The following is an 18,664-nucleotide window of genomic DNA, read 5'->3' on the forward strand; positions in this document are numbered from 1 at the left end:
AGCACCATGTTTGGGTTTGACTCATGCTGTGTACCTTTGAATCTCATATGAAGATGGATATTTCCTTGAAAGTGCAAATTCTGCATGACATTTCAGATTAGGTAATCTCTGTTTAGGCTGTAAAGGTTTTATAGGTTATAGGTCATCATGGGTATTATATGACTAATGATAAGATTGGATAGACTACATACATACCTGACACTGATGATCTCTTCAAAAGGTTGATTTATCACCAGTCTGAGTATTAAGATCAGCTAACATCTGTCTGCCTTCAGCCTTACATAATAAGAAAAAGGTAACCGTTTTCTTAAAAAGAGCACAGAGCAACTGACTGTAAATACAATATGCTTTCTGATGAGCCAAATGAATACCCCACAAACAATACTTCACAATCATGCTTTATTCTGGTTGATTTAAAAATAAAATAAAAATTGAATAGAAGGTTAACCTGTTTTAACAGCACTCACACAAGCAGCACATTGTCCTCTTCTCCAGACTAGATGTATTCCACTTTCTTCATTTTAGGAAATGAAACTATACTTTTTCTTTACATTTCTGTCACTTCATCTTAATTAAATATAATTTATTGGTTTTAACTTCAAACAAAAACTTCATTGATTGTCAACACAAATTCTAGCTTAGCACCAGTACAATAAAACTGTACTTTTGCTTGTTACAATACTGTTTGCAATAAGGGGAGAAAAAGAAACATCTCAGGAAGGATAAAGGGATCCTGAATTGTACATTTCAAATGAAGCACCAACCATACAAAGCAATTTTTCATCAATTGTTTGTCAGATACACAAGAGGTCAAATATATTAATGACTATTAAATGAAGCACAAACAACAGTGTAAATAAAACACACGCCACATAGCACGACGGAGTCCGCCCATAGCCTCCACGAGGAGGGATTAGCAAGGCGCAGTAAAACAATACCTATCCTATCCCTCCTGTGAGTCAGTCTTATGCAGCAAAGTGAAGGGTGGCAGTCAGAACAGAGGACGCTGGCCTCCCCAGACGCTATGTGGCACTTCTATTCCCACTCCCATCATCTGGTAAGCAGGAGGAGGGAAGAACACTACTGTTGAGATCTGTAAACAAGTATTCATTCTCAAGTTCAACTAAATCAATCCATGATCTGAGGGTAAGAAGCCTACAGGTAGATGCTTGGTGAAATCATGTGCACTGCAAAATGAAAGACAAAAAGAAAAGTAACACAAATCGAATGGCCATCTACTTAGCAAACTTGAGAGTGCTGTGTGGTTGAAATGCATTACTGTGGTTCTATGGTTCTGTTAGCTGGGCAGATTGTGTGTCTGTGTGTGTGGGTCCGTGGTCTCTTCTCTGTGGGTCTCTGGGTCTCCCATTTGAACCATCTGGCCCTGGGGCCTTCCTGCCACTGTTAGCTGGCCCGGCTGTAAGCCTTTTAGCTGCACACAAGAGTTCACCGAGATAAAAGCCTTGGATTATCTCCCACCCAAAAATATTATCTTTCCTTCAGGAACAAACAAACTGAACAAAACCACAAAAATAAAATCCTAAACATAATCCATCCCTTGCCACACGAATACATTAATACCAAATGTGATCACTCTGATGGCAAGATATACATATAGTACCATATACATACAGAATCATAAAAAAGATTGTTCCAGAATATTTCTTGGGTCCTGAAAAATACCTACAGATTGGAACCTGAAATCTGCTCTCCAGCACCGAGCACCCACACCCATCCTCAAGGTGGTGCTGCCTTGACCCCCATTTCTCCTCAATGTGGAAGTCCCAGGTCATTAGTGAGGTGTGTTCTTCCCAGTGGTGTGGACCATTGGAGGCTGCTGAGGGGAGGACGGCTCATAATAATGGTCGGTAACGGAGCAAATGGAATGGCATTAAACACATGTAAACCATGTGTTTGATGCATTTGATACCATTCCACAAATTCCACTCCAGCCTTTATCACGAGCACATAGTCCCCAAATTAAAGGTGCCACCAGCCTCCTGTGGCGTAGACATTGTTTGGTATTATCATACCACAACCACCATTACAACGGCTGCAGCCTCCCAACATTGTTAATTTTAATCTGCTGCTTGCGGGAGGTTAGGGTGAGACTGAGGACGTGTAAGAGAACAGTTGGGATGTGTGAGGGGCTGTGAGAGAGCAGGGGGGGGCTACCGACTGCAGGGCGTGGCTGTATCCATCCTGTCCCCTTCCTCCTCCCCCTCGTCCTCCTGTAGGATGTGAATGGAGGAACCCAGCAGTCCCTGGAGCTCCGGGACACAGCGGACCAGCTCCACCGGCCCCTCTCCCTCTTCCTGAGGCTGTGCAGAGGCTGTGCTCACCTGGCTGACAGACACCTGCCTACACATCTCTGTTCGCGCCAGGCTCACCACTTCCAAGTGCGGGTACCGCGCCCGGAATATCCGGGAAGACATCTTCAGCCGCTTCAGGATGTCCGTCAACAGGAACCAATTGCAAAAGCTGTCAGGGACAAACGTAGGGTTGGTATTAGAACTAACTGAGCCTATCCAACAAGCTGATAGCTGAAGAGCGGTTTGAAGGATTTCAAAAGGTGCTTCGGGGTTTAAATTAGTAAGGAACAAAAAGCACTGGATTATGGGTGGAAAAGCTGGGACTGTGTGTGTGAATGATTGTGTTGACAGGTGATTTTCTGCTCTGGTGTTGACTCACCCCTGGGTTAATGACACTTGGACATGGTAACAGGGTAAGAGGGGCTCGGAAGAGAACTCAAACATGAGACAGTCCCTATCAGAGTCTCTCTCCTTCCTTCCCTCGTCCTCCTCCTCCACCCGCTGAGAGAGCAGGAAGTCCCAGCATGCCTCCTGGCCATTCTCTGAAAATGTAGTGACGTGAGCTCAGGACGGCCAGGAGAACTTGATTCACCTTTGTTCTAAGGACAATAAGCCTCTTGTTTCACCATGGGCTTAAGGCTCCCCCTAGTGGACTGTCCTGTTCATACCAACCACACTACGTATTCTAATCACAGCATATACAAGTCATAGCACAGATAAGAGTGGATACATAGCAGTGGATGCAGAGGTCAATTGTGAGGAAAAGAAACCAATCAAACTAAGGCTTTTTACCAAACACAGAGCTGCTGTAGAAGTCCCATGGCAGACTGGGGTCCTGGTCACTTCTCCCCTCCAGGTCTGTGAAGAATTCTGAAACAAAGCAGATCCAGGGTCAGATTAAAACTCCACCAAGCACTCCTCTGTGATGTTCAGAAAAGGACATACTGATGTGTGTCACAGGGGTCACAAGTGATGATGACAGGTTAGAGTACCTTTGAGGAAGGTCTTCATGCTGGGGCTCTGGGCCAGTTTGACCGCTGTCTGTCCGGAGTAGGTAGCCAGGGTGGGGTCAGCCCCATGGTTCAGCAGCATCCACAGCTCAGGTAGGTTATCACTGGCTACTGCGTCATGGATGGGCCTGAAAATATACAATAACACGTGTTACTTTTCTCGTTTCATCAACATACACATCAACAGCATTACAACGGATCTCATATAAGCCAAGCGTGAATGTCCAGAATGAAAGTCCTTTATTGCAGGCATAACCATTCAGCTCAGGAGTGTATGGCATACAATATGCTCTCCAAGTCCGAGCCCTTATTAAGTGTTCAGAAGTCATTAGACGCCCACCGTGTTCCGTCCTGGGCGCTGCAATTGACGTCGGCCCCGTGTTTCAGCAGCACCTGGACGATGTGGCTCCAGCCTCGAGAGCAGGCCTCGTGGAGAGCCGTGTAACCTGCGTTGTCACGCCGATTGACCTCCCGCACATCTTTTTCCAGACAGTAGAGCACCACGTCCTGCAGGAGGGACAACAGGGGTATAACACCACAATATATAATTCAATATATATATATATATATTACATATAAATAACACTTGTCATTTCCTGCTAGCACTGACTGATCCATTTTTTGTTGTTGATTGATTTGATTATTATATTGTCCTGTATCTTCAGGATGCCCAGCACACTTGGACTTATAAGACACTCTATTTGCTGTGGCAAAAATAAATAAATAAAGTCTATTTATGTTCACGTACACTACATGGCCAAAGGTATGTGGACACCTGCTGGTCGAACATCTCATTCTAAAATCATGGGCGTTAATATGGAATTGGTCCCCACTTTGCAGCTTTAACAGCCTCCACTCTTCTGGGAATGCTTTCCATTAGATGTTGGAACATTGCTGAGGGGACTTGTTTCCATTCAGCCACAGAGCATTAATGAGGTCGGGCACTGATGTTGGGCGATTATGCCTGGCTTGCAGTCGGCGTTACAATTCATCCCAAAGGTGTTCGATGGGGTTGAGGTCGTGGCTCTGTGCAGACCAGTCAAGTTCTTCCACACCAATCTTGACAAACGATTTCTGTATGGACCTGGCTTTGTGCACGGGAGCACTGTCATGCTGAAACAGGAAAAGGCCTTCCCAAAATTGTTGCCACAATGTTGGAAGCACAGAATCGTCTAGAATGTCATTGTATGCTGTAGTGTTAATATTTCCCTATACTGTAAATAAAGGGCCTAGCCCAAACCATGAAAAACAGCCCCATAAAAAACAGCCCCAGTTCCTCCACCAAACTTACAGTTGGCACTATGCATTCGGGCAGGTAGCGTTATACTGGCATCTGCCAAACCCAGATTCGTCCGTCGGACTGCCAGATGGTGAAGCGTGATTTATCACTCCAGAGAACGCGTTTCCACTGTTGGCGAGCTTTACACCACTCCAGCCGTGTGGCTGAAATAGCCACATCTACTAATTTGATGGGGTGTCCACAATCTTTTGGCCATGTAGTGTACAACATACTGATTTTGCTGATAACTATTTAATTGAAAATGTCTTTACTATGATGACCGTGATATATAGTATAACTAGCTATCTTAAGATGAGTACACTAACTAACTGTAAGTCGCTCTAGATGAGAGCGCCTGCTAAATTGTTCAAATGTAAATGTAATGTGTGATAAACTGAAACAACATTGGGTACACCAGAGTAATGGTAGGGTGAAAAGCGCTGAGCATGAATGCAGGCAGGTGATTGGGTGGAGCAGTAGAGCAGTACCAGGTAGCCCAATCGGGCAGCTCTTTGTAGCAGAGTCTCCCCCGGCGTTCTTGTTGACAATGAGCCGGCGAACCTCTGGAGGAACAGGTCTGCTAGGGGGAGACTCTGGTACCCCTCCCCTCCCTGAGGTCCCCTTCTTACTGGCTGGAGGGGAGGACGAGCACTTAGGGGTAGCCTGGAGGCCTGCTGGTTTCTTAGCGTCGGGGCTGTCGTCATCCATTGCCACAGAGGCAGGGCGCTTTCCCAAGCTGCAACGTTTGGTCTTGAGCTGCTTAAAAAAAAAACATTTTGCAGGGTAATGAGAAAGTAATGTGTGACGGAGAGTCACAGCAAGGACGAATGGCCTCACACTCTGCGCTGGAGAGAATCAGCACAAAAAAATGTAATATGTTGTAGTGGCGATTTGCACCACAAGGGGGAACCATGAGCTAAGCCTTTAGGCTCATCACAGCACACTAAATCTCACAACAAGGATCTGTTTGGCAGGAAACACAAGTCCAGACCTATGGCCTCTGCGATGGATGCCGCTGAACTTCCTACCTTCTTGGGCTCATCTGTGTCACTCAAGTGCTTGCTCTTGAACTTCCTCTTCCCAGAGGGTTTGTCGCTGGGCTCTGGGGAGGCCTCTCTCTCCGGGCGCCGCACCGACCCTGAACGGGTGAACGAGGGCCTCCTGGGATCAGGCTCTGGGCTGGTGCCACGGCAGGTCAGAGTGGCACTGAGGCGTGGGTACATGGCAGCCGTCAAATCTACAGAAATACAGCACATATTTACTCAATGGTTCTACGCAGTGTATTGGATGTTATTTAAACATGTTGTGTACCGACAGACTAATATGAAGCTACAAGACAAGAAAACAATGAGACCAGAACCAAAGCCCCATCACATTAAACATGCCTTCCATCTCTCCTGAAGTGTGCCATGCTAAATAAACGGTGGGTTAACAGCACTTTAAGGATATATGGATGTTTTAACGTAATAAGCTGCAAATAGTGGGAAGCTACTGAATACGAAACCAGTTACACTGTATACAGTTCTATTCAGTCATTCAACTCGTACCAACTTTGTCTTATGTAAGGCCCACTGTGATATTAACCACATCCAGACAAACCTGCAGCTGCTTCTATTTGTTCCATTTCCAGGTGAACAGTACCTGATTCAGATTGAGTGCCCTGCCTGGTGGTGACAGATCTCTCCTCCCCCTGTCCGTCTCCATCCTTGTCCTTCCCCGTGATGTACTCCCCATTCTGGTATTTCCTGTTCCGGCAGCGGGACCGTTTCTTGTGTTTGAGGGCGTCTCCCTCAGTGCTGGGGGCGGGTCTGGCCTTGCCCTGGGCTGCCTTCTCAGGCAGGGGGTTGGTGCGCGGTCTGCCCCTGGGCCGGCGGGCAGGCTGGAGTAGAGGGGCTGTAGGGGAGTGGGGGAGATTTGGGGGAGGTGGAGGAGCAAAGCCCCAGTCGTCCAGCCAAGCCTCATCACCCCTCCGTCGGGCCCTCCTCAGCCTGGGGGTGGAGCTCTCTGAGTACGCTGGCTCCTTATTGGGTCTTCCAGGGCTGCTGAAGGAGACTGGGGTCTCAGAGCACTGGGGACTGGGGAGAGGACTGCACCCATTACCTGTGAAACCTACTTCAAAACCTACTGCAAAACAACGTGGGCAGAGGAATCAAAATAAAGGATTTGTGATTAGATCTTTGGCTGATGTAGTACGTGAAGTTCTAATCTATCAGAAGAGACAGAAATACCTGGTTTGTTGTGAGCACTCTGCTTGTTATCAGTGGTGCTGCTCTTCTCCCTGCTAGTGTTCTCTCCCTCCTCCCTGTGAGGGGATGGTTCAGCCAGCGACAGACTGTGCTCCAGTACAGGTGCACATGGCTTCTTCTGTGGCAACACACAAGGGACAGAGTGAGAGCACTAAATGGGCCATTCAGGCAATTGATCGTAAAGCTTTGATGGTAACGGAGAGCATATGGACTGTATAAGCACTGAATTGCCTTTGTATTTCAATCAGTATACTTGAATCATAATACAGACAGGTAAGTTGATGGGTAGTTGATATTTCACATATTTTTTTCAATTCTGCTTCATTATAAATGCGGACAAGTGTGTTAAGTGTGTGAATGTAATACCCGTCTTTCTTTGTTCAACCAACAAAACAGAATAATGTCATTGTACAACACATAATCAAAACAACATGCCTTGATGGAATTGTAAATATTACAAAAGCAGAATAACAACTTGCCTTTTTGGGACGTGGTTCTTTCTTAACTGGAGTGGTCTCTTGGCCTGGCTTTTTCTTCACTGGCACTACAGCCTTCTTTGAAGGGTCCAGTGATGACTTCTCCTTTGCCGGCTTCCTTGGACTAGGGGGCTTCTTCTGTTTGGTGAAGGCAGCTTTTGGTTTGGTGGGAGACTCCTCTTTAGTTCCATTGGTCTTCTTCTCCACCCCGGCTAACCCTGCACACTGGCCAGTGAGGATGGATAGGGCAATCCCCTCCAATTTAGCACGGGGATCAAGACCAGCAGGGGCCATATTCTCTTCCTTCACCGTTCCTCCCTCCAACTCCTGGGCTAATTTGCTGTCCATCCTGTTTCTGTTAGCTGAACCACTACTTCCAAAGACCTGTATCTCTTTTCCACCTGCCTGCTCCCCCAGTTTAACATGTTTCTCCGAGCTCTTTTCTCTGCACTCAGAGACACCCGTTTTCTCAAGTTTGTTCATAACTTGTGTGGAATACCCTTTAGAGGAAAGTGTCTCTTTGTTCTCCACAGATCTGATAGGTGGACATCCAAAAGCAGCAGTCTGACGGAACGATGTGACCTGGCCCATTGTGTGGGAGCTCACCACAGCCTTTCTGGATGCCATAGGCGATAGATGGCAGTATCCCTCGCCAGTCAATGCAGTGTTCTCTAGAGCTTTTTGCTTCACTATGGACTCAAGGTTGGACAGCGGGGACATTCTGGACAGGCTTTGATGGGCACTCTGAAATTTGGGACCTTCTGAACCTGTGGCCCCCTTGACTTTGGGAGTCCCTTGAATGATCTTTCTCTGAACAGAAGCACCTTGGTAAGGAAGAAGTGGCGGTTGCTGCCATAATGGCTTGACGACAGTGAGGGAGTATGGGATTGCTGCTTGGACACTTGCAGATTTCTGATAAGAGTGTGAGTTGGTAGAGCCGGGCAGAGCGGTGGAGAAAGCCCCCTTAAAGGGACAGTTTTCTGTTACAGCTGGGCTGGTACTGTTAGGGTGCTTGATACCATGAACGTGCTGGTTGCTCTTCGTCATGAACAAGGCCTTCTTTCCCCTTGTGGCCAGGTGTTCCCCTTGGTCAATGATAGAGATAGTCTCTTGTCTAGCGAAAGTCTGGAACTCGTCCTCAAAGGACCCTTTCCCATCTTTGCTACGTAGGGTGGAAGCAAGTATGGGGCTGGCCACACCTACATAGGTTCCTGGGAGGTTATTAACAGGGCCTTGAGAGCAACCTTTGACCCAGGATGATTTGGGTTCCAAACCCTGGTGATTTAGGGGCCTGCTGCTCTGCTTCTGATAAGCCCCATTTCTGTGGGTGTCGGGTAGGATTGGGTCTGGCCTCTTTGGATGGAGGGCAACTTTCTGACATGCCTCGTTATGGAGATGCTCTGTGGTGGCAACTGTGTTTGGAGGGTCTTTGACCGCTTTTGGCCTCTTCGACTTGGCGGACAGGTCGAGGGGCACGTCCCTTGCTTCAGTCGGGCAAGTGACCGCATGGTCCTTAGCAGCAGACGAAGCCTTCAGTTTTAGAAAGCCTACAGATGTCTTGTCTGCACTGCGGTGCGAAAGGCCTTTCTCCACATGGTTCAGCAGCCTGCCCTGAGTGGTGATGCTGGCCAGAGAAGGGCCACAGCAGATGGCAGCGGTGGGAGACAATGTGAAGCGGGTTGATGGGGCAGAGTCTAATGCTGGGAGAGTGATAGTGGGAGAGGCCACCACTGAGGCGATGGAGGATTTCTGCTCCCCTCCAGCTTTGGAGCTCTTGCTACTGGACGTCGACTTACATTTGAGTTTGTGTGTTGCGGTGGGTGTTTTCTTTTCAAGCGCTGGACTTCGACCCACTGAGAAGTGATATGGATAGGTCCGCAGCAGTGGTGCCACGCCAGCAGCTGCGCTTTGTGGTTGACTCCCCTTCTGAAACTGGCTGCCTGTGGCTTCTCGCAATGCTGTGATCTGACCCAACGCAGGTGGAAGAGTGATTTTGCAGAGTGGGGATGAAAAGTTAGTGGAGGGAAGAAAAGCAACAGGCTGGCCTGGTTTAAATAGTGTTGAGCACTGAAAACCAGCTGGAAGACCAATCACTGGCTGGGTCTGAGTATGTGGTTTCTTATTGGACATCACACTGCTGTGACTTGGGTTAACTAGGTCCTCAGGGCTGTTCTTTGTACCACACGGCCACTGATGTGTGAGAACGACCCCAGCACCATCAGCCTTGGGTTTAGGGACCTCTGATCTCTTCTTGTCGGCTCTCTTGTCAGAGCTAATAAGGGGAGGGCCTGACGTTGGAGCATTGTTGTGTTCTTGCGGGGGATGGACAACTGGGCAATGGTTGAAGTTGCTAGGGTCTGAACAGACGTTGATCTGCGTTTTACAGACTGTTGCTGTGGTGGTCTTATTTGACTGACTGAGGGGCACATCTCCTCTGAGCTCAGGGGGCAGCGTCTGAGGGGGATTCCCCACCATGCTCGCAGACACTTTAATGGGAGCACCGATCTCTCGGCTCACCGTGCCTCCATCCCCTACATTCATTGGAGTGGGATCCACCTAGATAACAAGAAAGGTACATAAAGCCCATGTTCACTGCTCATGCATATATCTCTCAGGTAAAGCACAATAGCGTAATCTGTGAAGCGTACAGCTCACTCAGTCAGTGATCAGGCACAACAATTACCTGCATATGCGTTTCCTTAACACAACATTTCTTAGGTGTAGTTGACCTCAGGTCTGCAGCAAGGTCTTCCTCTGTATAGGATGCTATGCTGTTGAATGAGCATATTTTCATTAACATAAAACAAAGCTGTAACTGCATTAGATTATAAAAAACAATGTCAAACATTCTGGAAAAGAGACAATTGTACAGATATTGAATTAATTTTCATCATGGTAACATTGGCTACTACAACCGAAACTGGTCAAAATGGCTGATTATTTTTAGCTCATGAGTCTTGTTATAGGAGAGGTTAGAAAAATATTAGTAACTTGTAGTGTTGTGAAACCGTTTAGCCAGCCTACTGCTAACACTACCAAATATTCATAAAAGTAGTACACATTTATGTTAAGGTGGCACATTTACATTTAACGATTTTCGGGGGATTTGTTGAGAAAGTGCTTGATTGTTTTCTATGTGTAAAGGCTTGCACATGCATCACACTAAATGTGGATGTAGCGTTCGTCTGCCGATCATTCCGCACATTTAGGGACCACCCGCTGTAGACGTCTGACTGCCGACACTGAACACACTCGATTCGCAAATTACATTCAGAGGTGCTAAGTACTCTCAGCCAGCAAACACTATTGGTGTGTCTCAGCCCAAAGAGAAGCTTGATGACGAGAGATGGCACTGTCCTCAGTGTCACACTCCAGGAAGGCTTGGATGTTGAAGTAAAAATATACGTTATATATTACTTTACTTTTTTTTACTCTTTGGTATGTTATTCTTATAAAGAAAAATGCAATATTGGTACAAGGCATATTTGCCAATTTCTTTCACTTCCTCTATATTTATATTTTGTAGTTCAGCTATGAGTAGGCCTATTTGCACGGACATAAAGAACATTGGTGTTGATGGTTTGCCCTCGACTCGGGCCGGGATGATACCAGTATCATAAAACTCGTTAGTATTGAGGAAACAAAACAACGAAGCAGATTTTTACTTCTTTAGGAGAACAGCCCTAATGTTGGAAACAAACATCATTATGTTGTCATCCAGAGTGACATGTATTTATTTTCCAAGCTACCGCACACAATATTTGACATAAAGTGGTTTTTATTTTTTTTAATTCCATGGAAAAAATATTGCGATACTGGTATCGTCACAACCCTACTCTTAGCCAAGGGAATTTGGCACATATTGCTTTAAAGATGGAAACCATATTTTATGACATCTCTCACAGTTCTCCTTAGTGTTGAACGAATGGACTCGGTCAGTGCTGACCAAGTCATGCATGCTGCAGCACAGTGGACTGTCTGAGACCACAGAGAGAAGAAGAAACATGGGCAGCAGGTGGCGGTAGCATTCTGAAATCCCTAATCCCTATACCAAACTCATTCAAGCGGCCTCAACCCTCAACCCATTTCCAGCTCATTTAAGAAATCAATCCAAGAGTCAATGGGAAGAGTACCTGAGGAATAACGTCATATAGTGTCATTCAAATTCTTAACTACAGATACTCTATTATCAAGAATGAATCCTACAGTTGATACATCTCAAAGCAAGGGAGAGTAAAGAAGACTCAAAATGCAAGTCTAGCTTCTGTATCCCTGCCATGATGCCCACATTCCAAAGTAAAGAGAGCAGTTAGCAATGACATCTCATCAGATAGGCCAGGAGACTATAACAAGGGCCATAGACATCAAAACTATGAAATAACACATATGGAATCATGTAGTAACCAAAAAAGTGTTAAACAAATCTAAATATATTTTAGATTTTAAATTCTTCAAAGTAGCCACCCTTTGCTTTGATGACAGCTTTGCACACTATTGGCATTCTCTCAACCAACTTCACCTGGAATGCTTTTCCAACAGTCTTGAAGGACTGGGCACTTGTTGGCTGTTTTTCCTTCACTCTGCAGTCCAACTCATACCAAACCATCTCAATTGGGTTGAGGTCGGGTGATTGTGGAGGCAGGTCATCTGATGCAGCACTCCATCACTCTCCTTCTTGGTCAAAAAGCTCTTACACAGCCTGGAGGGGTGTTGGGTCACTGTCCTGTTGAAAAACAAATGATAGCCCCACTAAGAGCAAACCAGATGGGATGGCGTTACGTTGCAGAATGCTGTGGCAGCCATGCCAGTTGAGTGCGCCTTGAATTCTAAATAAATCACTGAGTGTCACTAGCAAAGCACCCCAACGCCATCACACCTCTTCCTCCATGCTTCACGGTGGGAACCACATATGTAGAGATAATCCGTTCACCTACTCTGCGTCTCAGAAAGACACGGCAGTTGGAAACAAAAATCTTACATTTGGACTCATCAGACCAAAGGACAGATTTCCACCGGTCTAATGTCCATTGCTCATGTTTCTTGGCCCAAGCAAGTCTCTTCTTCTTATTGATGTCCTTTAGTAGTGGTTTCTTTGCAGCAAATCGACCATGAAGGCATGATTCATGCAGTCTCCCCTGAACAGTTGATGTTCAGATGTGTCTGTTACTTGAACTACATTAAGCATTTATTTGGGCTGCAATTTCAGAGGCTGGTGACTCTAATTAACTTATCCTTTGCAGGAGAGGTAACTCTGGATCTTCCTTTTCCTGTGGTGGTCCTCATGAGAGTCAGTTTCACCATTGCGCTTGATGGTTTTTGCGTCTGCACTTGAAGAAACATTCAAAGCTCTTGAAGTTTTCCATATTGACTGACCTTCATGTCTTAAAGTAATGGTGGACTGTCGTTTCACTTTGCTTATTTGAGCTGTTCTTGCCATAATATGGACTTGGTATTTTACCAAATAGGGCTCTCTTCCGTATACCACCCCTACCTTGTCACAACACAACTGATTTGCCTAAAACGCATTACGAAGGAAATAAATTCCACAAATTAACACCTGTTAATTGAAATGCATTCCAGGTGAATACATCATGAAGCTGGAGAATGACAAGAGTATGCAAAGCTGTCATCAAGGCAAAGGATGGCTACTTTGAAGAATCTCTCATCTAAAATATATTTTGATTTGTTTAACACTTTTTTGGTTACTACATGATTCCATATGTGTTATTTCATAGTGTTGATGTCTTCACTATTATCCTACAATGTAGAAAATAGTACAAATAAAGAAAAACCCTTGAATGAGTTGGTGTCCAAACTTTTGACTGGTACTGTAAGTATTCCCACCCGAGTCAATACTTTGTATACTGAACAAAAATATTTACTCAACATGCAACAATTTCAACGATTTTACTGAGGTACAGTTCATATAAGGAAATCAGTCAATTGAAAAAAATTAATTAGCCCATAATCTATGGATTTCACGAGACTGGGAATACAGATATGCATCTATTGGTCACAGATACCAGATACCATGAATCAGAAAACCAGTCAGTATCTGGTGTAACCACCATTTGTCTCATGCAGCTCGATACATCTCCTTCACATAGAGTTGATCAGGCTGTTGATTTTGGCCTGTGGAATATTGTCCTACTCCTCTTCAATGGCTGTGCGAAGTTGCTGGATATCCAGAGCATCCCAAACATGGTATATAGGTGACATGTCTGGCGAGTATGCAGGTCATGTAAGAACTGGGACATTTTCAGCCTCCAGGAATTGTGTACAGATCCTTGCAACATGGGGCTGTGCATTATCATGCTGAAACATGAGTTGATGGCAGAGGATGAATGGCACGACAATGGCCCTCAGAATCTCGTCACGGTATCTCTGTGCATTAAAATGGTCATCAATAAAATGCAAATGTGTTGTGCCCATACCATAACCCCACCATGGGGCACTCTATTCACAACGTTGACATCAGCAAACTGCTCATCCACACAAGCCATACATGTAGTCTGCATTTGTAAGGCCGGTTGGACGTGCTGCCAAATTCTCAACAATTACGGAGGTGGCTTATGGTAGAGAAATGAACATTCAATTCTCTGGCAACAGCTCTGGTGGACATTCCTGCAGTCAGCATGCCAATAGCACGCTCGCTCAAAACTTGAGACGTCTGTGGCATTGTGTTGTGTGACAAAACTACAAAAGATGCTTTTTGCACATTTTGGAAAATGTCAGGGATCTTTTATTTCAGCTCATGAAACATGGGACCAACACTTTGCATGTTGTGTTCATATTTTTGTTCAGTTTACATACACTGAGTGTACAAAAGATTAAGAAACACTTGCTCTTTCCATGACATAGACTGACCAGGTCAAACTAGGATCCCTTATTGAGGTCACTAGTTAAATCCACTTCAAATCAGTGTAGACGAAGGGCAGGAGACAGGTTAACGAATGATTTTCAAGCATTGAGACATGGACTGTGTATGTGTGCCATTCAAAGGGTGAACGGCAAGACAAAAGATTGAAGTGCCTTTGATTGGGGTATGGTAGCAGGTGCCAGGCGCACCAGTTTGAATGTGTCAAGAACTGCAACGCTACTAGGTTTTTCATGCTCAACAGTTTCCTGTGTGTATCAAGAATGGTCCACCACCCAAAGGACATCCAGCCAACTTGACCCAACTGTGGGAAGCATTGGAGTCAACATGGACAACCATCCCTGTGGAACGCTTGATAACTTGTAGAGTCCATGCCCTGATGAATTGAGGCTGTTCTGAGGGCAAAAGAGAGGGTGCAACTAAATATTACAAATGTGTTTTTAATGTTTTGCATACTCAGTGTATATTTTGTACCCAATAAAGAAAATATATTACGGGTCAACATGTAAATATTTCTCCCAGGTTTGATCAAAGCTCATAATTATTGATCTGACTGACTTTTAATTTCACCTGCCTCTTTGCAATCATGTACAGATTTTCTTGTGAAGACTTACAGAAAACGTTTGACCTCTGTCATTGCCAACAAAGGTTATATAACAAAGTATTGAGATAAACTTTTGTTATTGACCAAATACTTATTTTCCACCATAATTTGCAAATTAATTCATTAAAAATCCTACAATGTGATTTTCTGGATTTTTTTTCTCATTTTGTCTGTCATAGTTGAAGTGTACCTATGATGAAAATTACAGGCCTCTCATCTTTTTAAGTGGGAGAACTTGCACAATTAGTGGCTGACTAAATACTGTATGTGTGCAATTATGCAAATTACACCACCATTTTTTACCACTACATAACTGATATTAATACAGAAGCATAAATAATATTCTAACAATTCATGTGAATGTGATAAAATTATAACCTGTGTGCTCCATTGATGTCTGTTTGTTCGGACATCAATGAACAGTAATGCCCACCCCAACCCCTCCTTCTGGACCGCCCTAAAACTCAAACCCTGGATGTAAGTATCATATGCACCCACAATCATATGAATCTTGTACTATTCCTAAATAATGGCACCTTAATGAATATATCTGACAGAAAGCAACACTTCAAATGCTTTCAGACATCCAGTCAACATACCCTGCGAGGAAAGGTGAGCCACCCCACCCGACAATTAAATGAGACGACTACAAATGGGTCCGTTTATAACTATCCACCAGCAAATATGAGAGCAATGCATCGAGGTGTAAAGATCACTGTAGTTGCCGAAACATACCCGTAACGTAAAACGTGAGTGACAGCCGAGGTAGGCTATGTCTCTCCGCTGAAGTCGGCAAACATGGGCTGGATATAGCTGCAAGTACATAACTGAATATGAGAGGCTTCTGCATTCATTATCGCATAACATCATGTTGCTACTTGCTAATACTGCTACTTTGTCTTTGTGCTACTGTTAAATCGTCTCATCTGCTGAGTATCCAACTGGAATGCTATGGATGTATTTGAAAAACATATATTTTGTCAGTCATGCCGGCAAAACAAAGTCACATCTGTCCCAACTATAATGAGGTGGCTATGCCAGAGTCAATCGGCTACGTCTAAAAGAGAAGTAAAATAATCTCCCTCGGACTCCAGACTAGTTACTTGCTCCCGGTCAATGGACTGCACAGCCCTCGTGCACAAAAGAGACGCATCCGTGTGTCAAATCTATATGCTTTTGGTGATGCAGAAAATACAGTCGACGAGCGGGGTCGTTTTATTCCACCTAGTTCAACTAATCGAGAAATTGGTTCAATCTCTATAAAAACAACATATTCACGCAAAAACTCCGGGCATCCCACTCGCCCAAAGAGATGGAGATCATAAAAGGAAAGGCCAACACTATTGCCTCTCAGGTGATCAGTCAAAACATATACACATGATCAAAATGGAACCAAATGTATCCTTGATTTTTGAAGCGAGAATTATGCGATAGAAACCAGCATAATAGGCTACAAAGCATGCATTTCCAATATCTACAACGAAACCACTGACTCGATAATGTATTTTGCCTTACCAAATACTTACATCGTTCATCCGCACTTGCACGATACCCTACTTGCACAATGTGGACAACTACCGTCACATAATCTTGCCAACATCAATCAATCGATAGCCAAATATCACGGAACAAACATTCCAAACTACAATGACCATATTATTTAATCAATCCATAGACCACGAGGTACAGTGTCCATGACGTATTTTACTGATAAATAACATAATTGAAGAAACGAGGTAAAGATATAATGTTGGACTGTGTTGAATAGGCTGAAATTGATTGTATGAGGGATACATTGCACTTTAGCTGACTGTTTCCTTTACTCATTTTCTGACGAAAAGTATTTCAGAACTAACAGAGGGTAGGGCAACAATCTACACAGAACTTGTAGATGGATACTGTAATGTGCACCATACACAATAAGGAAAACCAAATGTAAGTCAGGTTCAAAATACCACGAAAAAATGTCAGATCGCTGCGCAGCAAAGTCTCCGCGAAGCCTGTATTGGTCTGCATTACACAGTGCTATGCATGTTTAGACAGGCTACTGTATTTATCTCCGGCCGTGCGACACAAAATGTTGATTTGACTGTCTTTCATCGGCCCTTACCGAACCGCTTCTGTGTTCAAAGACATGCATGAGTCCGACCCGAACCGAGTCGTCTCGTCCCCGATACTGAATAATTCGAAGGGTACTTAGCAAGCAAGATAACGATGTCAAATGGCACAAACAATTACAAACCCGTTCGTCCAGGGTGTAAATGAACAGTATATATCGCGGCTCCGGCGAGAATCAAGTCTTTCGTTCTTGTCGGTTGCTGTTCACTAATCTCGACGGTTTTCGGTTCTGAAAGTCCGGGGGGTTTTGTCAAGACAGTCCGTACCGTATCTCGGTCTACGGTCTGGTGGGAGAGAAGGGGCAGAAGGTGGACTTGATAGTCTGGGATTTGTAGTGTTTGGCTACCCACGCGCAAACTATACAAATTCTGTGGTGGGAGGAGTACAGACTGCAAGTACCAGCATGCAACGAAGTACTCCAGCCGCTCAAGGGGAAAGGGGGATCGCAGCGGTGCGCTAAACTGAAAAAGCTTACCGAAGTAACAAAGTGAAAATTGACATTTTCATCATAAAGACACCGATTTATAATGAATGAATGCAGGAATAACAACCATTCATAATCCAATGAATGGAAGTACCCCTGTGGATGGTTGCTTTATGGACTAAAGAGGGCCAACAAAAAAAAAGTGAGAGGTATTGGTTCAAAGGAATTAACACGAGGGGGCCGAGATCCTGTCGGGTGTGTGAAGGGGAAATACTCACATTTCACGGTTTAGTTATGTTATGGAGTCCCCATCATTATCATACTGTAGCCTTTATGGATTTGATGTATGGTCAAAGAATATAGCCTTGTTGTAGGCGGCAGAAATCTATTTGGACAGACTTTCATATAAAGCATAAAACATTACATTTTGATGAGAAGAATTAGGAACAATATGACCACACTATATTATCACCCCTCGAGGCCCAGTTGTACACGCCCTGCTTACACTACTTAACAATGCACATTGCCCCTCACTGCCTCTCCTTTGACAACCAGGCCTCCAATCAACTTGTACTTCAAACATCCAAACACTGACCTTGATCAATGCCCTGAATTACAACCCCCTTCCTCACCTATTCCAGACATCCACCTGAAATTTCAACCCCTCCCCAATCATAATCCTAAATGACTGATATCCAGAAATGCACAATTTCCCCATCTCACACCCCACATCTGTCTCCCCTTCCCCGATATGACTTGGTACTGTTTCCTGTATGTTTATTTACCTGGTCTCTCCCCCATTCTCTTTACATTGGCCTTTGCTGTCCTCCCAGACTCAACTCCTCCACTTGTTTAATGCCACTGTCCCTTCCTTCTGAAATTCATTCATACAGTCACAGCACAGCCTATAGTCCCTCTTTGCCCCATCTTGCATGGTTATTCATTTCTTCATCACTGTGCTGATAGCTTTATCTGTTAGACAAACATTCTGAGATTCAAATATATTTCTGAGGATGAATGGTTCGAATAAATTCACACTGTGCTTCATGACTGAAACAGGGAAAATTCCAAATTTACACTGTGTGTACAAAACATTAACAACAACTGCTCTTTCCATGACATAAACTGACCAGGTGAATCCAGGTGAAAACTATGATCCCTTATTGATGTCCCCTGTTAAATCCACTTCAATCGGTGTAGATGAAGGGGAGGAAACAGGTTAAATTAGGAATTTTAAGCTTTGAGAAAATTGAGACATGGATTGTGTATGTGTGCCATTCAAAGGGTGAATGGGCAAGACAACATATTTAGGTGCCTT

The 18,664-nt window shown here is 44.5% G+C and overlaps 1 protein-coding gene across 1 annotated transcript; it reads right to left on the reverse strand.

Moving 5' to 3' along the window:
- Window positions 1–385: 385 nt before the first annotated feature.
- On the reverse strand, window positions 386–17,192 carry LOC124011245 (BCL-6 corepressor-like protein 1). The gene is given in 13 exon segments (XM_046324406.1): window positions 386–2,481; window positions 2,692–2,854; window positions 3,105–3,182; window positions 3,305–3,450; window positions 3,663–3,829; window positions 5,090–5,131; window positions 5,133–5,360; window positions 5,630–5,838; window positions 6,243–6,725; window positions 6,830–6,965; window positions 7,327–9,879; window positions 10,007–10,094; window positions 17,047–17,192. Coding segments are annotated over 12 exon segments (4,521 nt in total). The 5' UTR covers window positions 10,013–10,094; window positions 17,047–17,192; the 3' UTR covers window positions 386–2,171.
- Between the last annotated feature and the right edge of the window lie 1,472 nt (window positions 17,193–18,664).

Source organism: Oncorhynchus gorbuscha, linkage group LG23, assembly GCF_021184085.1.
Source record: "Oncorhynchus gorbuscha isolate QuinsamMale2020 ecotype Even-year linkage group LG23, OgorEven_v1.0, whole genome shotgun sequence".
In the NCBI taxonomy this organism is placed as follows: domain Eukaryota; kingdom Metazoa; phylum Chordata; class Actinopteri; order Salmoniformes; family Salmonidae; genus Oncorhynchus; species Oncorhynchus gorbuscha.